The sequence below is a fragment of the Rattus norvegicus genome, chromosome 3, assembly GCF_036323735.1.
Source record: "Rattus norvegicus strain BN/NHsdMcwi chromosome 3, GRCr8, whole genome shotgun sequence".
NCBI classification, from domain to species: Eukaryota; Metazoa; Chordata; class Mammalia; order Rodentia; family Muridae; genus Rattus; species Rattus norvegicus.
In genome coordinates, this window is record NC_086021.1 from 130,165,535 (window position 1) to 130,188,368 (window position 22,834).

General features: G+C 46.9%; 1 protein-coding gene and 1 non-coding gene across 3 annotated transcripts; both read left to right on the forward strand.

Moving 5' to 3' along the window:
- Positions 1–8,000: 8,000 nt before the first annotated feature.
- On the forward strand, positions 8,001–11,554 carry C3h15orf48 (similar to human chromosome 15 open reading frame 48). Of its 2 annotated transcripts, NM_001008518.2 has the most exons (5): positions 8,001–8,027; positions 8,159–8,220; positions 8,372–8,457; positions 9,302–9,362; positions 10,639–11,554. In NM_001008518.2, exons 2-5 carry the CDS (start codon positions 8,185–8,187, stop codon positions 10,705–10,707), a joined length of 252 nt encoding a protein of 83 aa, NP_001008518.1. In that variant the 5' UTR covers positions 8,001–8,027; positions 8,159–8,184; the 3' UTR covers positions 10,708–11,554. The 2 variants fall into 2 exon arrangements, with proteins under 2 accessions (NP_001008518.1, NP_001382605.1); NM_001395676.1 differs by lacking the exon at positions 8,001–8,027 and having other exon boundaries at positions 8,035–8,220.
- On the forward strand, positions 10,741–10,819 carry Mir147 (microRNA 147). Its single transcript, NR_032264.1, has one exon. It is a non-coding gene; the product is annotated as a microRNA 147 (primary transcript).
- Positions 11,555–22,834: the final 11,280 nt, after the last annotated feature.

Genomic DNA, 22,834 nt, shown 5'->3' on the forward strand with positions numbered 1-22,834 from the left:
TAGGGGCATACTCTGAGGATCTGTCAGGAATGTCCTAGGTGTCCAGCCCAACTACCAACTTACAAAAGTCAGGGGTGAGAGTGGGCCACCATGTGTATGTTGGGCTCACCTTGGAGATGGACCATATTACCTCCCCGGCCTGGGAGGAACCTTGCCAAATCAGTTTCTGGGGGATATGGGGATTACAAGTGCTTTCAACAGAGACGAAGCTTAAGAGGATTAGCAGTCTTTTCTAACTTCTATTCATTTCTAAGAACATCTGGTACTGTCTTCAAATGGGAGGCGTGGACCCATGTAGCAATCTCATCTACCTTAACAACAATGGGAGTGATTAACAGTACTAGATAGTGTCCTTTCTGGTGGGGTTCTAAATTCTCAGCCTTGTGTCGCCGGACCAGGACTGCATCTTCTGCTGGGAACTGGTGAGGCGTCCTGGACTTCCCATCTTGTAGGTGTCCTTCACTTGGCTCCAAATTCCACTTTGGACTGTTTCTAAAGCCTTTAAATGAGCAAACAGGGTTTTAGGAAAAACCTCAGGGTAGGGGGCCCCACCCGATTCAAGGAGTGGGGGGGCTCCCATACATAATCTCATAAGGTGTTAGACCAAAAGGGTCAGGAGTGTTCTGTACGCGGAACAGAGCAAAAGGAAGGAGGACAGTCCAGTCTCCCCCACCGGTCTCTAAGGCCAATTTTGTCAAGGTCTCCTTTAGAGTTTTATTTATCTTTTTCACCTGCCCTGAACTCTGTAATCTCTTCGGGGATGTGGGTAAGGCTGACCCAGAAGGGGCATTTCTTGCTCTGAAGAGAGCAAGAGGGAAGGAGTGCCACCCAGTCTGCGCCAGTCTCCGTGGTCAACTTGGTCAGGGTCTCTTTTAAAATTTTATTTATTCTCTCTATCTGTCCTGAACTTTGAGGTCTTTAGATGTAATATAATTTTTAATTGACCTCTAAATACCTGGCCACACTCTGGCTTACCTTGACACCGAAGGCAGGGCCATTGTCTGACCCAATTACCTTAGGCACTCCAAACAGGGAGAAGATTTCTTCTAGTATCTTCTTGATGACTATTGAGGCTGTCTCTTGCTTGGTGGGGAAAGCTTCTACCTATTCCTGAAAAGATATCTATAAACACTAGGAGACATTTGAAATCATATTTTCTTGGTTTTATCTCTGTGAAGTCCACTTCTCAGTAGGATTCAGGCTGTTCCCCACAGAGCCTCCTACCAGAGTCAACTTTCCTGAAAACAGTTACCTTTTGGCATGGTATACATCAGTGTACTATCTGTTCCACGAGATACTTGATACCTGTGACATAATATTTAGTTTTTGAAAACATCTGGATGAGTTTGCTTACCCCTAAGTGAGTCTATTGATGCATTTGTTTTATCATGGCCTCTGCCTGTTTTTGTAGCAGGATCTTCTTTCTCGTTGAGGTGTACCAGAGTCTCTTCCTCGACCAGGCTGGGTCATGGAGGGCCCTTAACATAGCCAGAATCGCTTTTTTTCTTGTCCTCAGATGTCAGCAGGCCCCTCTGCTGATGGGCTGTAGCAAAGGCATACCTGCTGTCCACAGAGATGTTAAGTCTCTTTCTCAGCTCAAGGGCTTTGGTGAGGGGAGCGAGCTCTACCCTCTGAGTAGTGGTGCCTTCTGGTAGGGCCTGAGCCCAAATGACTCTGTTTCCATTTACCACTGCCACCCCAGCCCATCTTTTTCCTTCTCTAAGAAGCTGCTCCCATCTATGAACCAGATGACATCTACCCCCTCTGGTGGCTGGTCAGTCAGATCTTTTGCCATCCCTGTGCTTTAGTGAGCACCTGCTGACAGTCATGAAGGGGGATCTAGGTCAGGGTCTGGGAGCAGGGTTGCAGGGTTTAGACTCGTAGGGGCAGTCTGGAATCACAAGGTCCACCGTTCTTCGGGTAGTCCATGAGTATCATTTGTTGCGGGTAGTCCCCCATACTCAAGGTCTTTTGCTGGACACTAGCCCATTTGGGCATAGGAGCACAGAGTGTTGGGCCCCCGTATTCACAAAACAACTGGGCAGGCTTCCCTTCTCTCTTTGCGCATAGCCAGCACTCTAGGACCAAGAGGCTTGCCTTTGGGGCTGCTGGAGAGGCCCCTCTTGTTCTTCCTGGGGCAGTCCCTGACCCAGTGTCCTTTTTCTTTGCATTAGGCACACTGATCTTTAGCCAGGAATTCTCTTCTGTTGTCAGGTACTGTCTTCCTAGGTTCCCTAACTACTGTGGCCAGTATATGTTCCCCTCCTGTCTTTTATCTCTCTTTAGCTCTCTAGCTTCTTCTTCTTTTTGTCTCTTTTCTTCCTTAGCTTCTTGCTCTTTTTACCTTTTTTCCTCTTTCTCTTCCTCAGTCTCTCTCATATCTTCTGCATCTTCCTCTACAGCTATTAGATGCTGTCCACTTAACCACACTTCAACTTTACGTTCTCTGTAACTTACACTAACTCTCAGCAACTTAGCTTAACCCTTCAAATTTCTGTAACTTTCTCTTTATATCTTTTCCTTATCTTAGCCAGATTGGTGGGGCATTTTCCAGCCCCTCGGAGACCCACCCTTGGAGCCTGGCGGCAGACCCGGAGCACTCCCTACCTTCAGGGGTATTGAAGTCAAGAGTCAGGAGTGAGGGTCTTCCATCTATGTCTGGAACATTCTTTCTGGCCTCTAGTAGGATTCCGTCTTTCCTCAGTGGTAAAGAAGACCTGTAACAGTTACTAACAAGCATCTCAAGTGGGATGGTGAGAAAACAAGAGAATCTTGAGAATAGAGGTCCACTGAAGAGGGCAAATAGCATTTAGTCACACAGCTAAACCAGGAGGACTTTTTGGGACAAAAAGGCTGTTGTAAAAATAAGCACAAGCTTTGTTCCTGTGAAACAGAAAGGCAAGCAGAGAGGGAGCTGATCTGTTACCAACTATCTCTCTGGACTTAAGAACTAATAACAAAAGGATGGAGAGATGGTTAGGATCTGGGTGCTAGATGCCAAGTGGCTGACAGAATTGTAACCGATTCACCTGGGACTTTCAGGACCTCAGTAGCAGCCCTTTACCAAACTGTCTCACTGGGTTAAATGCCCATGGAAAAGAAAACATTAATACTGACCTTGGCCACAGCCAAAGCCTGAATTCTAAATTTTGACTGGCAAAACAAAGTTCTTCACAGTTTGTTGCAGATTCTTTTTGAAACTATTTTAGGGGCTTCTCTGCCCCCCAACCTGGGGCATTTTGACCACAGGGGCAGGAACTGGCTGCTGTGGGGATAGGATCAAAGGCACTCTCATGTCAGTGATGACTAACGGGGAAGGTTATTTAATGTTGGAGATCAACTCCTCTCTTGGAATAGGGCCAGCAGATAAGGCAGGCTCTCTTAAAGAACTTCTCTTAATGAACGCTCTCCTTCTGTGAGCAAGTGTTGAAGGTCTGGCCACTAAAGGCAGCAACTGGAATTATTTTTTTTTTCAGGGCCAAAAGTCTCATAAAACAACCACTAACTCTACGCTATCTTTTTGTTGTCAAAGCATCAACCCTGGCCGGCCTCATCACCTTGAAACTCCTCTTACGCTGACTTGGCCTGAGCTGCGCCGCTGCCCACTCGCAGCCTACAGCCTGCTAGCAGGCCTGCATGCTTGTCACCCTCAGCCCCTACATTTTCCTACTCTGTGCTGTCCCTTCCTTAGAAGCTGTGAATGTTTAAGCAACAGGGAGAAATTTTCTTCAGGATCTAAGGTAAAGCTTTCAGGTTCTTGTTAATGCCTGCTTCAGACAAGGTTACTCGCTAACCTGGAGTCCTTCATACACAACTGTTAATAGCAGCTAGACTGGACAAGGGGAGTAAAGGGAGGAGCATCTCTCCTTGGAGAGGAGGCTCAAGAGAGAAAGATAAAACTCCCTGGTAGAAAACAATTTTTCTCAAGCAAATTATTTTTAACTTTTAAGTTAAGCACCAAGAGGACCAAGTAAAACTCCTTGACGAACAAAGCAAACAGTTTCATGATTTTAAAAACAGTAGTCAGTCCAAGATTTCAAACACAGTTGTCAGTCCAAATTCAAAAACGAAACAAAAGCCAAAAAGACACTCGACAATACCACAGAAAACAAACCAGACAAACAAGACCAAGACAAAGCATCCTATAACCAATTTCTACAGATGCCTGGTACCTTCAGTACCTGGCCCAAACTGCAGCTTAACCTTAGCTGCTTCTGGGATAAGACGGACCATCTGATTCCACCTCCCAACAGGATTCCAGAGTGTCCTCTTGCCCTAACGTCTGTCCGATGGTCCACCGTCAAAGACAAAGGGGTTGTCGCAGCCTGCCCCATGGCAAAGAAAAAGAACACCAAACACAGAAACAGAATACAAACAACAGACACTAACATGTCCAAGCACACTTGTCCGCGCCTAGACTTAAATAGGCAGCCGAACGCGACCTCTGACGGAGTGGGATTCCTCGTCCACTCCCGCCTAGGTAAAAGGAGCACTCCGTCTCCTTTGTTCCAGAAAACCACAGTCAGGTCCTCCTGACTGCCCACAGTCGGGTTCTCCCGACTGCTCTCCACCCATGGAACGTCTTCCAGGGCTGCAGCTTCCGGGCTCGGGGCGTCCCCCCTTCTGCAGCCAGAGGATCCTCACGGACCACAGAGGCGGCTGCACAGAGTGGGATTCCACATCCACTCTCCTAGGAGGCAACACTGAGTGGGCTTCCACATCCACTCTCCTCTCCTAGCACAGACCAGTACCAAGACACACATATACACACAGCGGAACCAAAACAGAGACAGACACAGACAGCGGCCGCATACTCAGACGCAATTGGGGATTCCCCTTACCTCCAAGAAGGTCTTCGGAGTTGTGGGTGGTTGCGAGATCCTGGACGAGCCCCCAAATGAAAGACCACGCTCAAATCTCAAGACAACGCAACCCCCAAGAACTCACGAGAAACCGATCTTGATGTAATAAACAAGAGGTGTATTTGAGGAACCAGAGCTCTGGGGACGACATGTATCTCACACAGGAGACAGAGGAGTCGACCCCGAGCCCAATTAAGGGAAGGGATTTATAGGGAAAATTACATAGGCAGTTCATAACAGTCACACAAAGCAATTTCATTGGTTTGTAACTTGGGCTCAGTTCAACTCTAGGCCACCCTCCTTCTGGGGCAAGCTGACCCTAATTCTCATTTTTCTCAGGACTGTTGAGTTAGGCCTTATCAAGGCCAGATGGTTTGTGGTGGCTATAGCCAAGTTACATCCCCAAAATAAGTTATGTTCTTCTTTGCTGTGAGGTGCACTTGTCCTCACAGCAGGGTCAGTGGGGGATAGTTTAAAATCTTTATTCTTTCAAGAGACTCTTGAAAATCTGATACCACCATGAGTATTGCATATTGTAGTGAGATTTGGGCCTGGCCGCTTTGTAACTGCATGGCCACAGTAAAAGTCATGGGATTGTTGGACAGAGGCCTCTCCCATGTATTTACGGCACAGGAAGAAAAGACCAAGTAGTAACACCCAGTGTCTCCACTGCATGACCTCTGCTGAGCCCGGCTGATGCATGTGGAACCGACACACCTGGACCACACCTGGGTGGTGGTCAATTTACTTCTGCCTTTTACTTCCTCAGCCTTTATCCTGGAGATTTAGGCTGGTCTTCTGGGATTTCTCCCTAATTAATTCAGGTCTCGTAGTTGGTCTTTTGTTACCGAAGTCACGAGCCAGGTAGTCACGAGCCAGGGTTTCCCACTGTGCTTCCCAGTTATTTTCTACCTGGAGACTTGGGTATATAAGTGGTGAATAAAGCTACAGGAGTCTCTCACTCTTCTTCCTCACTCTCACTCTTCCTTCCGCTCTTCCACTCTTTCTCTCTCTCTCTCTCTCTCTCTCTCTCTCTCTCTCTCTCTCTCTTCCTCTCTTCCTCTCCTGGCGTGACATGATGACCTCTGTGTGTGTGTGTGTGTGTGTGTGTGTGTGTGTGTGTTTCTTTCATCCTGTAGGCTTTCGCCCGATTCTCGGTACTGTGTTGGTGCTGGCGCCGACAGCATATAATTCAATTTTTGAACCGACCTATAGGGACTTTCAGCCACCTTACTTACATCTTCTGATTTATATCCTACCTTTTTTGATTTATTAGCATCGGGGTAAAACATAGGGGCTAGCATTTTCTAGCATCCTACGCTGGTTTTCACGAGTGTCTCACATACGTGCGCTTTCTTCATGTTTTCTCCCCCATCCCTTCATTGTCACTGACTTCTCATCCCAAATACTCCCTCTCTCACGCAAAGACCTTCTCTGTGGATGATGGCTATTCAGCCTGGAAAGACATCAGTAAGTCTGCAGTGTGTGTCGTCCTCCCATCCCCCTCAAGATCATCATGGGGAGGAGGTTGTAAGAACCTGGGGTTGTGGGGGATTGGATCTAAACAGTGTCCTCTGGACATGACGGGACAGCTTCACTCAAGAACTCATGGCAGCTGAGTGCAGCAAGGATCTGAGAAAGAGCAAACTAATCCAAGTTTAGCATGGGGAAGGAGCTCACAAACCCTGACCCTTAGCTGAGGAGCCATGGGAAGTTGGTGGCTTTTCCAGAAGGGAGACCGTTTCCTTTAAGAATGTGGCCCTCAGCAGGTGACCATGCTCCAGTGGATGACCCCACACCCCAGATTATATGGAAAACACAAATTGGACTCAGTGGGTTATTTAAAACAAGCAAACAGAAACTACTTAGTTGGGAGGGGAGGCATGGATGTGGGAGGAGTTAGAGGTGAATATGATCAAAGCCCTTGAATGAAATTCTCAAAGAATTAATCAAATAGTCTTTTAAAAGGTGTTCTCTTTTCGCACAGTGTAGTTGTACACATCTATAGTCCCAATGCCCAATCAGCTGCATAGGATGACCTTAAGTTTGAAGCCAGCCTGGGCTATGTTGTAGGAAGATGTTGCCCCACCCCACTCGCTCTCCCTCCCACCCACACCCTCTTCCAGCAGAAACCCAACTTTTGGACCCGGTGGCATAATATCATTATCTGTAAATGAGTTGGACATCCTGTGATTCATAGGCCCAGGGGCCATAGGCTGAACATTCTAGTATATGCTAGGCTAGGGGTTTCCCACTGAGATACAACTTCAGCCCTTCAGTGTATGTTTAAATAAACCAGGCTTGTTTACACTTAAAGAGAAGGGTGCACTAAGAGTTCTGGTGTTAGGAGCCAGACTTCTGTCCTGATCTCATCTCTACCACTCACCAGCTGCCTATCTTGACCATTTCTGCTTCCAACAAAGTATCCCTCTGCCCCCAAACACACACCCACCCCCAGTCCCCATCCAAGGAATCATTTCAGTGTCTGGCGTATAGCCACTGGCCTAGTGGAATTACTTCCAAAGAAATCTGTGAGCCAAAATTGCTGAGTTGGGGGTGTGGGGGACCCAAAGCTGAAGCCAACACTCAGAATCTGCTGCAGAAATGGAATCTTCTGCAGTGGAATTTTGTTTTGTTTCCCTTAAAAAAAGAAAAGAAAAGAATCTGGACACTGTTGGAGTTAATCTGATCTTTACAATTTACTTTTAAATAATCTCCATATATGCAACATGTCACGTTTTGGAGCTTTTCTGTGACTGATTTTGTTCAAATTTACCCCACTCGGCATCTGGCAGCCTCTCCTGGTAGTGGGGTGAAGGTGGCAGCCAGCGCTGGAGCCCCTGCCTCCCTCACCCCTCTCTCCACTCCTTTTTAAAGGGGCTGGGTGTCTTTTTAGGTCTCTGGCTATCACACTGGAACCTGAATCCCCTAGACATTTGAATGTGCAGGACCAGAACAGAAAGTGATGGGGACCGCAGGTAAGGACCGCGGTCAGCGGCCGCGCTGCGCTATCGTCCTGCAGGGGGCGCGCGTGAGCTGGCTCGGTGCGACTCGGTCCGATCGGTCTCCGCGTGACCTGAACGCGCGGCCCTTCCGGAGCGGTTGGCTGCATATAAGGCCGGCTCGGTTCTGGGCGTTGACACCCTCTGGCCGCAGCCGCCTCAGGTGCGTCATCTTTCTGAAAAGTTCTGTGGAGCGGGAGGTCGCCAGGCCTTCTGCGATTGCTGAACCGCTGGGTGTCCGGGGTCCGGGGGAAGATGTTTTTGACCAGTATCTTGGATTTTTCCTTCTTCTAGATTTGGAATTCTACACTAAAGTCATCATGGGCATTTTCCAGAGATTGATGAAAAATAAGGAAGTAAGTTTCTAATCTTAACGTCTTCTTAACTTCTGAGAGTTTTCCTTTCTAAAAGGAGGGAAAAGATGATGAAGATTTTGAATTTTTATACTAGTTTTTTCTTTATTTCGGAGATTCTTACTGAGTTTATCTCCCACCTGTTCTCTCTCAGCTCATTCCTTTGGCGTTTTTTATAAGCGCGGCAGCCACTGGAGCCTCATCTTTTGCTTTGTATGCTTTGAAAAAAACCGACGTGGTGTAAGTACTAAGGCCTTCTGTGTAGGACTGTCTTGGGGAGCTTTTCTCTGACCTGGAGATTCTGAAACTGCCGGTGTCTGGGTTTTTCCCATGAATAAGAGCATCAAAATGTGGACTGAAAAACAGTTCTGGTAACATAAAGAAATGCAACCAATTCTGATTACATTTGTTTCTTATGTCTGACCCCTCCCCTCTCCTGCAGGGAAGTAAAATTTGATTTCTTTTTTAACTTAAGTTTTGAAACTGAAGTACTTAAAAACATTGAGGGGTGCACACCATCAAACATAGTCATTTGACGTTTCAAGATTTCAACTTTTCTTTCCTGGTGTGGTAGAGCTGAAACATACAGCTATCTGCAATGAACTCTAGCCTCAACTTTGGAAAAAGGGCAGTAAAAAGCCTTGTCTCCTGGTACACAGGAAATGATATCTCTGAAACTCACTATGGCTGGTCCATGGTCCTAGAGGGCAGTGACTGGGGAGAGGGCGATGCCTGGAGCCAGTGCCTCCACAGGTCAAGTCCATCCCTCCCAGAAGCCCCAGGAGGCTCCACCTGCTCCTAGTATCCATATCCGTATCTGTTGCTGCCTGTTTGTGGGAGCAGTTTCCAATCTTACCAAACAAAGCAAATAGACCTCTTGCCCTGCCCTGCGGAGGAAGAGCTCCTTAAAGCCGCAACAAATCCTGAATTTTCAGTGGACACTTGTTTAACTTCAGCTGTTACCAAAGTTTAGCCGGTGTCTGTAGACAGGGTCTGTCTCCAGAAAGTTTCTAGATACAAATAGCTCTTCGGGGTTTGTGTAAACAAATTTACCTTCATTTAATTAATCTTCTTTTACTTTTAGTATTGATCGAAAAAGAAACCCAGAACCTTGGGAAACGGTGGATCCTACTCAACCCCAAAAGGTATTGCTGAATTTACCGTGTGTGGTTGATGTCCAACTCAAACCTCTCTTTAAAGAGTGGACTGCATGCAGTCCTTGCACTTACAGAACAGCATTCGGAGTCCTGCGAACAGGGGTCTAGAGACCCAGTTCAAGCCCTTGCTCTGTTCTGCAGAGGACTATGGACAGTTTGGCTTTTCTGACTCTGTGAAATGAGTACGATAATAAAACAGACCTTAGAGCTAAAAGCATTAAAGTACAGACTCCATTAGCGTAGTACCCAGCCCCTCATATTAAGCACCTAGATATAAACCTTTATATCACTGAAACTATGTTGTTTCCTTATTACTTACCTAAAATTAATATAAGATGTGATGAACAATAGGAGTTCTTTAAAATGGGAGTGTATTCATTCTCAGTGGAATTAGCTACATTCCTCTTCGAAAGACTATTCCAAAGGTTTTATTTTTAAGCATTTATTTTTTATTATTTGTTGGGGGCTGGGAGTTGTCCTGCCTGTGTCATGGTTTATGTATGGCGTTCTCCTCTCCCACCATGTGGATCCCAGAAATCAAATTCAGGTAGTCAGCCTTGGTGACAGGCCCATTCACCCACTGTGCCATCTCACCATCTCCCCAGCCTAGGTTTTAGTTTTTGTAACTTAAGTATTCTGAAGGGTTAGAAGCATGGGGTCAGAATGAACACCAGTTGGGACTGTTAACAAAGAGTACAAAAAGCAAAACTCTGATAACATTTAAGTCAGGAGGGGCATTTGGCATCTTTGTAACTTTGTGTCTCCCAGGGTCTGGGATGAGAGAACACCGGTGAGAGCGAATGTCAGGGTGTCTGACTGAGAACTGACTGGGTTGTTTATACCTACATGAAGCAATTGCAATGGGGAAGTTTTAAGAGCCTACTGTGTGCCTTGCCCTGTGTTTTGACCATTGTACATCCATTTACAAGGAACAAATGTGCCTCTTGAATTTAAATGCTATCTTAGCAAATTAAAAATCTTGAAACTTCTAATGAAAGCAAGACAGGTGTATGACTGCTCTCCCTGGTCCCCTAGGGGTTTTAGGGGACAGACTGGCAGAAACAGCCCCAGTCTGCTATTCTGTGCTTGTTTCTGAGATGAGGGTGTGTGTGTGTGTGTGTGTGTGTGTGTGTGTGTGTGTGTGTGTGTGTTGTTTTGTTTTTTATTGCTATGATCATGTCTTTAGAATCATATAGACAATTCTTCCAAAGAAGTGTGAGGCTGGAGAGTAGAGGTTAACATGTCTTGCTTTCTGTTTTTAAAGCTTTTAACCATCAACCAGGAATGGAAGCCTGTTGAGGAGCTGCAGAGAGTCCGGAGAGCGACCAGATGATTACTCGCTGCTCCTTTCTTCCAAAGAACACTCTATGAATCTAGTGGAAACACTTCTGCACAAACTCGATTTTGATGCCAGTGTGCGGAAATGCTTCTGCTACATTTTTAGGGTTTGCCTGCATTCTTTGGATCCTGCATAAGCAAGCGAAGGTAGCACATAGTCTAAAATGGTTTTTCGTGTTTATTGGTGTAAATTTCAATTTTACAGTTGAAATTTTATGTTTGTGATGGTTGGATATTTTCCTTGAAATGTATAAACATGTAAAAATTAGATTACTGCCTGTAATAAATAATTAGATGGCTATCTGTAAAACGTATGACCTGTGCAAGAGATATCAAAAATTACTTAACTTTAAAAGTGGAGGGGGCATCTTTTTATGGGAACAAGCACATTTTGAAGTATAAAACTTCAACTTTTAAATATCAAGTGCATATTTCTGAGTTTTATTTCCAAGTCCATTCACTCTCACCCCAGAAACTTCTTGAGCATGTATTGTTTGCAGTAAAGAAAAAGGGTGCAAAGTTAGCAAGGGTTTGGATATGGTCCGTTTGGAGCATGGAGACAGCTGAGAGGGCTGCCTGGGAATGGCTGGTGACCAGGAACCTGAGGCATGCAGAGACCAGCCCTGCAGATCTCCGTGGGACTGCTGCTCCCCAGGAGGATGGAGAGAGGAGCCTGGGGAGCCCTGGCCAGCACCCAGTACAGTCTGACCAAACAGAGACCAGGCGATTGTTTAATTCTTTCCAGAATGTGCCCCCAACCCCATTCCTTGCCGACTCCTAAAAATGGGACGAAGTAGGAAGTTCCTTTTCATTGACTGTAAAATAAATACAGCTATAATTCATATGCCATAGTAATCACTCACTTAAATTGCATATCCCAATGTTTTTATTATGTTTACAGTTGGGTAATCATCTCTGTCTAATTCTACAACCTTTGCATTATTCTCAAAGGAACCCTGCACCCCATAAGCAGTCACCGTCCCTGACCTGCTCCTAAGCCCAAGGCAAACACTAGTAAACCTTTATTTCTGGGCTTGGGCTACTCTGGACATCTTACATACACAGGACCATGTGTGGACTTTTGTTTCTGACTTTATATTCGAGGGGTTTCAGCCCTTATGTGGCCTCGCACTGTCAGCATCACCCCTTCTACTGAGGAATTGCATTGTGCTGATATTCCACAAACATCAATGGGCATCTGCAATGTTTCTATCACGGACTGTGGTGAGCAATGTTAGGACCATCTTGGCAAGCTTCTCCAGGCCATATTCTCACTTGTATCGATTATACGCTCAAGATCTTTATTGGATTATGATGGTAAATATACCTTGGTTAATTATTATATGAATACAATGGGAATATAGGAAAGGGGCTAAATTCTTGTCACTTACATAGCAATAAAACCCACTAGCCCTTGGGAGCTTGGAGAGGATCATGTTAGACTATTTCTCTCAACCTTTGTTTGCCAGAGCCTCAAATGTTCCCGCAGGGAAATCTCTGAGGGCTGATCCCAGGGGTTACACAAAACAATTGGACGTTACATTTCTCTTTGCTCCCATTTTTTTGAAGTAGAATATGATTCCACTTAGGGAAATAAAACTGAACATCCTGATGGCAGTTAGCCAACCCCTAGTGCAAAGTATAAAGTGCTCTTGGCTGGGTGGCTGAGCCATTGGATTTCCAATCACAAAGCTCACTGTAAGCAGCATGAACATGGCTCTGGAAGGTGCTAGTCTACAGGTCTACAAGACAGAGCAAAAGTAATGGCAGCAGCCAGGGGAGCAGGAAAAAGACTCATCTGTCTCCTGCCATCATGTAGAGCCACAGCTTAATGACGAAAGGTGGGGAAAGGAAAAACTCAGTCTTCTTACTAAGGCCAAAGACCCAGCCAGGGCAAACTGTGTACATCTATGAAGGCTCCATCTACTGCTAGACTTGGGGACATGGGGTAGCAGGAGGGGGTTAGCAAGGCCTTTGTAGACTCTCCTAGGCTGGTCTGTTCTGTCCTCCTGGGAACAGGGCCCAGTGCTTTCTGGGACATGCAACGTAGGATAGACAACTTGTTCCTGGCAGGTTCTCACACAGAAAGGTGGGAGGAAATGCTTGCAGTGCAATGCTTCCAGGTTCTGTGGCCAGTTTGCAGAATGGCAATAATCGAGCCTATGGCCCATGTTGAAAATGAAGAATTTTGGTTTCTACAGTTTGCCTCTGGGACAGAAGGAGGGTTAAGGGACAGGAAGGCGGGCAGAAGGCCAGAGATACTGCTTGAGAAGCCTTCACTTTGGGTATCATTTCCTGAGCCCCTACAACACTTCGGTGTCAAAAAGATTTGGTCTCTAAAGCTGTGATACTAAGCTGGACATTGTGACATCTGCCACAATCTCTCCACTAGAGAGGCCTAGGCAGGGGGAATCAAGGGTTCAAGGCCAGTCCGGGCTATGTGAGACCTTGTCTCAAAAAGCGAAAAGTAAATAGATAATAAGTCTGTATTCTTAGAGCTATCCAAGAATGATAGTTCAACACTCCAGCAATTTCATGAATCAGGAGAATTGCAAGTTCAAGGCTAGTCTGGGCTGCATAGTGAATTCTAAAGCCAGTGTAGGCTACATGACAACTTTCTATCTTAAATAAGTAAATAAATAAATAGGTAATAAATAGACAAGCTCAAAGTGCTTTTGACCTGTTTTCAAATATTGTTTTAATTTCAAGTGGGCAGAGAAGTGAGAAGGCTAGAATTAGAAACACATATACTTCCCAGCTGATATTTTGCCATATTTGCTGTTCATGTCAGCCATATCTGTCAAAATGAACTCTTTGAAAAGAAATTATGTTACCAAAGGTATTAGGACAGCCCCTAACAAGCTAAGCTTAGGCACCCATCCTCAGCCAGTAAAAGAGATAAGCATTAGTAAAACACAGAGAAAGATGGATTTGATAGGGCCACCCTGGGGAGAGGCCCAGTGACCCTGCCCCTCAAGTCCATTTCAAGAGCCCTGAGATGAGATTTGGGTTACAGAGAGGATGACTGATACACACTGAGCAGTTGGGCAAGGTGCAGTTCTCATCACTGGCTGTCATTGTCCTGGCTCCAGCTTCCCCTGCAAGGTGCTGTGACAAGTAAGAACCCTGTGAGGTCACTTGCCGGGAGTCAAACTTCTCCAATGGTATCAGAATCCCAGGCTCTGTCCTTTTTCCTTTCACCTTGAGATTCCTGGGGAATTCTGATAGCACGGGGCCCATTATTTCAATAGCCTGATCACCAAGAGGAGGAGCGTCCTTTAGAATGTCTTCTGGGGCAGAGAGCCATAAAACGGCTGATAGCTGCTGGGAAATTGGAGGAATGGAATTTTCACATCAGGAATGAAGTGGGAGAGATTGAAAAAAACTATTATCTCAAGCTACAAAGGAACCAGAAGAGGAAGTTAAGCTAAAGATGGAGATGATACCTCAATAGAGATGTGACTGTAGCAATTAGAGGTGGCAGATGTGCACTGATGAAGACTTTCAAGACCAAAGATCAATGCCAGTGGTCCACGGGACAGATGGTGAGAGCCTACGCAATGGTGACCAGTCTAAGCAATGGCAGAGGAAACGTGGGGGAGGGGAAAGGAGGGTGCATTCGAATGGCCAAGGAAAAGTCAGCACTAGGCCCCACCTCTAAGACTCCAGCAGCTCCCAACAGCACCAAGACTTAACACAGTTTCTGAGAGACACTTCCCAAAGTCATAGCAAAGGTACGCACCTGAGAAGAGAAGGCTTCAAGGCTGTCACTGGTTTCTTGGCACCCCAACATGTTGACAGTACAGTGTCAGAAATAAAGGCAATCAGGAGAAAGGGGAACTGAGCAAACCAGGAAGACACCAAGGTAAGATGCCCCCTCCATCTCTGTGGCTGGCAGGATTAATGTCAGCAGCTATGAGCCCTAAAGCGCTGAGGGCTGTCTTGGAGGCAGAGCCTTAGAGGAGCATCACCTTGTCCTCACTGGTGAGGCCCATGGGCCTTGCCTGGCTGGCCCTAAGTTCTTTCACACCAGCCTGTGATCTCACCTGTGCTGGTCCTGGAAGGTCCCTTCTGGGTTTATTCTCTGAAGACCTCAGGCAGTGGAGGAACTGGTGGTGGGAAGGACATTCCCTCAGGGCCCCAGCCCCAAGGAAGGCCTGGGTGGTAGTTGCTCTATTATCCTTATACATTGGGCACTCTGGAAGGAGGAGGAGAGTTACTCTCATGATGGTAAGTTTCAGTTGAAGATCTTTGCATAACGATGGAAAGATGCCTTTCCAATCCCTAAATTCCCTTTGAGGATGGTACCAAGGCTGTCACTCGGGAGAGATGCTGGGTTTCCTCTCACTGACAAACTTCTGGGAATCACTCCGCTAACACTAAGCCCCAGGCACCTTCTGGAGCATTCTTTAAACATCGTATCACCTTTCTTCCTTTCCCACAGCCCTAAGGCAGGCAGCCCTGAGCAGGGACTCTGCTGCCCATTGTTCCTGTACTGAGAAGTGGGTGCTCTGCCCGCTTCACTCAGACCTGTGACCCTCAGAGCTGGGACGACTGGTATTGCGAAGTTCAGTGTAACCCATGTGAGGGCCAGCCCTGAGTTCTCCCCTAGTACCAAACTTCCTGCTTCTCTGGACCTGAGTCACTGCCTACCTCGGAGATCACCCTTAGACCGCAGGCTTGCTCTGGTCTTGACGGCAGGATGTTCTTTCTCTACAGCTTCAACCCCATGACAGGAGGAAACAGCTGCCCCTGCCTCACGTCTCTTTCACAGGAAGGAAAGGTGAGAGAGCACCTCAGCAGAGGCAAAGGTCACGGTTCACAGCTGTCCTCGACGTTCGTTCCTTGGGTCCTTATTTTCTTTACTTCCCTACGTGCCTCTATTACAGAGTGCCTAGAACACAGAATGTTATTAGCACTGAACACTTGGGCTGTTTTCATCCTGCAGCCATGCTCTGCTATGTGCGTAATCACAAGATCATCACACAGCCACAGATCCCGTGGAAATGTAAACAAATCACAGACACAGGCCACGTGTAAGTGATCAATCGACAGCACAGACTAGATCTGCACAGAGCTAGGACAGGACCAAATACACAGACAGGAGGTGCCACTGGGCCCTCCACCCACCACCACCCAGTCTGAGCAGTGTTTCAGGGTCGGGGGAGTCCTTTCCCAACAGACAACTCAGCATTGAGAACAAAGTGAACATCAAGATAAACTAGTTTGAGATCATATTATACACAATCCAGTTCTCAGACACAAGTCAGAGTACGAAGCAGCTGTCAGAGTCAGGGAAACAGAATTATGTCTGTTGGGCGTTGCTGGACTGCAGCCTGGCAGCCTGTGTATAGGGCCACAGTACCCTGATGGCCGACTGAGGGAAATATTCCAAACAGACACGATGGTGCTGGGAGCAACATGCTTTTAAGAACACAGAGGGAAAATCATGCGATATTAAGGTGTGAAAGAAGAATCTATGGATGCATGAAGTGTGCCCATTAAAAAGGGCAAAGATGTGTGGCATCCTGCAGGTGAGGGAGTAACCAGATAGCAGAGGCCAGGGCAGGAAATGCTAGCCCCGATTAAATGTTATCCCTTATAAGAGATGCCTTGGTCATGGTGTCTGCTTTATAATGCAAATTATAAAAAGTTTAAAGAACTTCCACACTCCCCACTAGATTTCCACCATAAAAGTTTTACACCACTCCATTTTTCTTATAATTTTCTATTCTCTTTCTATTCTTTCTTTTTTTCTTCCTTCCTTCCTATCTGTCTATCTATCCATCCATCCATCCATTCATTCCCACCTGTCTATCATCTTCCTGTCTATCTACCTACCTACCCACCTATGTGTAAGTATGGCATATGTATGAATGTACGTATGGAGTAAGTATTCATGCATGTACGAGTGTATTCCTAAGGGAGCATTAATATATGTGAGTACAGGTAGAGTTCAGAGGTCAGCATTGGGTGTCTTCATCAATTGCTCTCCATCTCATTTTTGAGACTGGGTCTCTCACTGAGCCTGAGGCTCACTGACAAGCCAGGCTGCCTTGCTAACAAACTCGGATCCACCAGTTTCCACCAGGTTGGGGATATAGATGCACACTGCTGGGCTCCACTTTTATGTGGATTCTGATCTTCCTTTTATGTAAATGCTGATCCTCAAGAGTGTGTCAGGCACTTTACTGTCTGTCTATCTTTTGGGGGGAGATTTTTTTAATTGGACATTTTTTATTTACATTTCAAATGTTATCCCCTTTTCTGGTTTCCTGTCCATAAATCCCCTCCCACCCCTCCCCTCCTCCTTCTTCTATGACAGTGTTCCCCCACCCAACCACCCACCCCTTCCCGTCTCTCCTGTCTGTCTGTTATTATCTACCCATTTGTCTGGTCTTATTTTTTTCTTCAAGTCAACTAAATGAAAGTCAGAGCATGGAATGGTGCTTCATCCTTAAATCCTTTAGGATGCATCCTAAAAGACATTCAATAAAAGACAATCAATAAGACACATTTGGCTACAAACTTGTGGTGGTTTGAATATGTTTGGCCCAGAGAGAGGTACTATTAAAAGATGTGGCCTTATTGAAGGAAGTGTGTCACTGTGGGGGTAGTCTTTGAGACCTCCCCTAGCTGCCTTAGGACTGTTCACTCCTGGCCTCCTTTGGATGAAGGTGTAGAACTCTCAGCCTTCTCCAGCACCGTGCCTGCCTGGATGCTGCCGTTCTTCCTGCTGTGATGATAAAGGACTGAACCTCTGAACCTGTAAGCCAGCCCCAATTAAATGTTTCCTTTCTAAGAGATGCTTGGTCATGGTTTCTCTTCACAGCAGTAAGACACAGATTAAGACAGAAGTTGGTACCAGGGTTGGGGTATTGCTGTGATAGGCCTGACCATGCTTGTTTGGAAGAATGTGAATTTTGGAACTTTGGAAAGCAGTAGAATGTTTTACGTGGAGCTTGATGGGCCATCCCAGGAGGAATATTGAAGAGACTGGTGCTGAGGGTGATTTGAACTGGGCAGACCTGGCCCAAGAGATTTTAGTGGAGAAGAATTTCAGCATGTGGCCTAGAGACTGTTTTTGTAGTATTTTGGGGAAGAATGTAGCTGCTTTTTGTCCTTATCTGAAGAGTCTGCCTGAGGCTAAGGTTAAGAGATTTATATCATTAGCATTGGCAAAGAAATTCTCAAAAAAGGCCCAACAGAGACTGTTCTCTGGCTTAGTCTCTTGACGAGAGCATTCTGATCAAGCATCGTAGATTAAAAAGATTAAAAAGAAAAAATGCAGAATGTATGGTTCAAGTAATAATAAAGGGGCACCAGGAAGTGGAAAGAGGCTAAATGCTGTGTTCAAGGATATTAAATGGAATTAAGGGAGTGGGAACTTTGGGGCGAGATCTCACCCAGCTCATCTTATGCTTTTGCAGTTGAAGAAGGGGTAGTCGTATCTAAGCACTGTATGACCTGGCTACTGTTTCCATCTGGACTTTTGATCTGAAATGAACCACAATCCAGAAATGGAGGGCACACCTGTGATCCAGATCTTGAGGCTGCAAGGCACAGGCTTTTGATCTTGATCTTGAGGAACAGTGGCCATGAAAAGCTTAGGCCCAGGCAGGGTGGTACACACCTTTAATCTCAGGAGACAAAAGTAAGCAGATCTCTGAGTTCAAGGCCAGCTTGGGCAGAGCAAGTTCCAAATAAAGGTGTGGTTGGTCATGCCTTTTAATCACAGAACTCAGGAGACAGAAGCATGAAGATCTATGAGTTCAAGGTCAATCTACGGAGCAAGTTCCAAGACAGCCAAGCTTTGGCAGTGAAGGGGTTGGAAAACAGAAAGCTGATGATACTGTAATAGAACAAGGGGGCCATGTTCCAGCCCCAACAAGCAGCAGGACTTGGCAGCTTTGGCCATGTGGCTCTGGCTTTAGAGTCAAGAACAGGAGACATTACTAGGGCAATTGATGCTGGTTAGCTGGAGCTAAGAAATTAGCAGTGGTTAAGAAGAGGCCAGCATCACTGAGGTGAAATCTTCTGGGAAGTGTGTTCTGAGGGTTCAAAGAAGCTGTGTTCCAGAGATACAAGGTTTTTTACCTCGTGCTAGTAGCTGGACTTGATAATGGGCAAGATCACCCAAACGGTACTGGCTTGAATGCATGAAGGGCAGCTGAGGCTTGACACTGTGAGAGGCCAGGGAAGGCCGTTGGTGAAGGTGCACCCTCAGCTGCAGTTGATGGCCCAGGACTGAAGGGGTCACGCAAAGGAGTTGAGGCTTGGCACCATAGAGGGAGCTTATGAGAGGCTGTTGGTGAAGCTGAGTTGCAGCAGAAGACTCCAGCACATTGGAGAGATGCAGTGCCATGGGGTGACCACCAAGAGCAGCAGTGGAGTGGAGTCAACCAGAGCCTAGAGTGCTGCAGAGGGCAGAGCTGGAGAAGTGACCCAAGCTGTTTTGAGAAACCCAGTTGTTCCTGTGTGGATCCCAGACATTGGAACAAGAAGCTGCAAAGTTTAAGTTACCTTAGAGGCCCCAAGATGTTAGAGATGCCAAAGCTGTGGGACATCTGCCGAAGAAAGTTGCTAATAGGGAGTGGATCTGTTCCAAGAGAAAGAAGTGCGTTTCAGTCAGCAAAGCTGAAAGGAGGTGGACATCAGACATGGAGATGCAGAGTTTGGAGTTTGTCAGCTGCTTTTTTGGTTTTGCTTTTGTCCAGGATTTCCTCACTATGCCATTTGGAATGGTAATGTGTAACCTGTGGTGTTGGAGGTATATGACCTGCTTTTTTATTTTGATTTTATAAGGGATTACAGTTAAGAGATTGTATGAATCTCAGAAGAGACTTTGAGGTTTGTCCTTTTAACATCGTTGAAACTGTTATAGGCTATGGGACTTTTAAAGTTGGACTAAATGTATTTTGCATTATGCTACGGCTAGGTATGGCCCCCATAGACTCACTTGTGTGAACAAGCCAAGGGGGCTCCAGGAAGTGGAATGTGGTGATTTGTACATGCTTGGTCCAGGGAATGGCACTACTAGGAGGTGTGGCCTTGTTGGAGGAAGTGTGTCACTGTGGGGATGGGCTTTTGAGACCCTCCCCTAGCCGTCTTAGGACTGTTCACACCTGGCTTCCTTTGGATGAAGACATAGAACTCTCAGCTCCTTCTCCAGCACCGTGCCTTCCTGGATGCTGCCATGCTTCCTGCTATGATGATAATGAACTGAACCTCTGAACCTGTAAACCAGCCCCACTTAAATGTTGCCCTTATAAGAATTGCCTTGGTCATGGTGTCTGTTCACAGCAGTAAAACCCTAACGAAAACAAAACTTAAGGGTGAAATCATGTGATTTCTCACCAAAGACCTTGGAAAACCAGCTGCTGAAGAGACTGACCTTTCTCTTAGTCACCATCAGCAGTAGGCGTGAGGACTGAGGTGTAGGAGGGAGGGACTTAGGGCCTTCAGAAAGAATTTCTGAGGAAAAAGACAGTTTTGGAACAGCTTAGGCAGTGGGGAGGGTGACTGTCTCTGGCCCAGCGCCTTCTTGTCTTCACTCAGTCCTTGTCTGATAGCAAGCCTCCCATCCCGGTGGAGGTCCCCCACCACCAATCCCAGTTTCAGGACATTTCTAGAGCCCTAGCTGTTGTTATGTGGCTGAAGTCTGTCACAATAGTAGATGATAGCTGGTCATGTTTTTAATGTCACCTCAGTGTTCGCACACATCATCTACTGGACACTCAACATCCTCCATGAGAGACAGGAAGCTCAGGGCATGTAGATGCTGGTAAAAGTGTTTACCTGCACCCAAGGACCCTGTACTACCAGCCTCAGTCTCACAGTGTCTCAGGTTCCTCAGAGTACTCTGGGCTATGGTCACGTTGTCCTGTGGGGGAGGAAGCTGAGGTCATTGTCTGCTTTCGATATTTGCCCCTGAGTCACAGCCTGGGTGGGAAGGTGAAGCTCAGGCCAGCTGGAGGCTGCTGGGAGCAGCTTTCTGATGGTGAAGCCAGGAACCTTCCCTAGCTCTGCCACCTTACCCACCCGTGGCACCTACCTGCTGGGATGTACTGTAGTGTGGTTCTCTTCCCTAGTCCCTTTCAACTTAAGTCAGGTCTGCAGCCTCCAAACTGCCTACTCTGTTCCTGCTGTCACCATGGCTCACATTCTTGGCTCCTGCTCCTGCCTATGTGAAGCTGGGTGGCGCTCTGCAGGACTCACACAAGGAGTTTCCTCCCAAAGATGTCTTTGGCAAGTGTGGGTCACGGGGCAGTCACAGCTGCTGAGACACTGAAAGAACACGAGGAAGCTCTGCCCACAGAGCCAGAGCCTCGCTGGAGCAGGCAGGCTAGCTCTACTACTATTATGAATTGTAAATATCTGATATGCAGGATTATCTGATATGCGACCCCAGTGAAAGGGTCATTTGATCTCCAAAGGGGTCAAGACCTATAGACTGAGAAATGGTGTGTTAGAACCTTTGGCTAGGGATCTTCTGGGCACTGGTACCTTCACAACAAACAAGACTGAAGGCCTCTCATGGACCTCTTTGTGTGCCTCTTTGTATATGGAAGTCCCACTTGTCCTTCGTGGCACACCTAAGATGCCGATTCTTCAGTAAAGCCTTCCTTGATGCCCTGTTTCCCTGGGATTCAATAATTGTCTCTGTGGTTCACCAGTAACTTTGCCAAGTCTGAGAGTTCCCTCATCTGTGGAATGAAGTAGTGAATGCCGACGTAACATAGTTATTCTACAGTTAGGTGCTCCAACCACCTATAAGAGGGCGGCTAGGAAGCACTAGCCTTTTCCCTTTAACTCCTGTTCTTTGCTGTCACGTCTAAACTGAGAACACGGACTCCCCGAGGACAGTCATATCCTCTCTTGTCCATACATTCACTGCTTCAATAAACGTTTGATGGAAACTGAGCCAGAAGGGGGTCCCTGTGCAAATGGAGCTTTGCTCCCCAACCTAGCTCTGGACAAAATCAGGTCCATGCACTGGTTTGTTTGGCAACTTCTCCCCTTTCACTGTGTCAGTGAGCTGGACTCTCAAACTGGGAGATCAGGGAAGCACTGCTCGCTCTCCTGAAGAGTCAGCGAGGACATGGGTTCACAGCTGTGTTCCTTTATTGTGCTGTAACTGGTGTGAGTGGGGGAATGCGGGACGGGGGGGGGGGGGGGGAGGATATTGGAGGCTAAGGGAACCACAGTGGCCTGGGAACCTGTAGAACAGTGTGGATTGCTGGGACAGAGCACAGAGCCCAGAGCAGAGGCATTGGGGCTGGACAGGAAGATGGTAGTTGGAACGAGGAAGGCATCAGGGCTCGACTAAGGGACTTCACCCAGCAAGCTGAGAAGGTAAACAGCATACGCCCACAGCAGTTTCCTCCTTTCAGCCGCCCTCTGTGCCACTCCTTAGCCAGGCGGGCTGAGACTGAGAGGCCTGTGAAAGCCTCTATGATACCGCCTGGGAGAGGCCAGTGAGGGGGTGTGGAGCCTGTGCCCACCTCTGGCCAGAAAGCTGGGGAGGAATGTGTCTATAGTCCTTGTCAGTTTCATTCATTGGGAGTTTGACTTTGGGGCTCCAATCAGCTGGAGAGGAGGTAGGGGAGGGGTGGCCCAGGAGAAGCAGCCAGCACCACCTGAGGGGTAGATGGATGTGTCTTTTCTCTTTGCCCTTTTGCTGCTGTGACATTTTGGCTGCTCCAAGTCTCACAGTGTTGCCTGTATACCAGAAGGTGTGGCCCAGGTGATCTGATTCTCACTTCCAAGGAAGAAGGAAGCTCAAAAAGTCTGTGGGATTCTTAGATAAGCTGTTGGGAGCCAAGAGCGGGAACTCCCAGCCAGGACAAAGTCTCTTCCACAGACCTTCCCAGAGTGGGTAGGTCTGAGAACATGGAGGAAAACAAACACAGCCTTCTCCATACACACACAAGCACACTTCACTTCTGTGACCATCCAAACCTTCAGATTTCCCTCTAATATCAAATTCCACCCAGCGCAGGCACTGTCTCCTGGTTCCTGGATGTAGCGGTAGGCCACAGTCTGAACGCTGGGTTCCCAACAGTCCCCAAGTCTCCCACTCCTGTGACTGGCCGCTGCCAAGGTTCCCACATAGTACCTTT

Coding starts and splice junctions, on each gene's coding strand:
- C3h15orf48 (NM_001008518.2), top strand. CDS start 8,185: ATGGGCATTTTCCAGAGATTGATGAAAAATAAGGAA. Junction 8,221..8,371: donor GATTGATGAAAAATAAGGAA/GTAAGTTTCTAA, acceptor GTTCTCTCTCAG/CTCATTCCTTTGGCGTTTTT. Junction 9,363..10,638: donor ATCCTACTCAACCCCAAAAG/GTATTGCTGAAT, acceptor CTGTTTTTAAAG/CTTTTAACCATCAACCAGGA.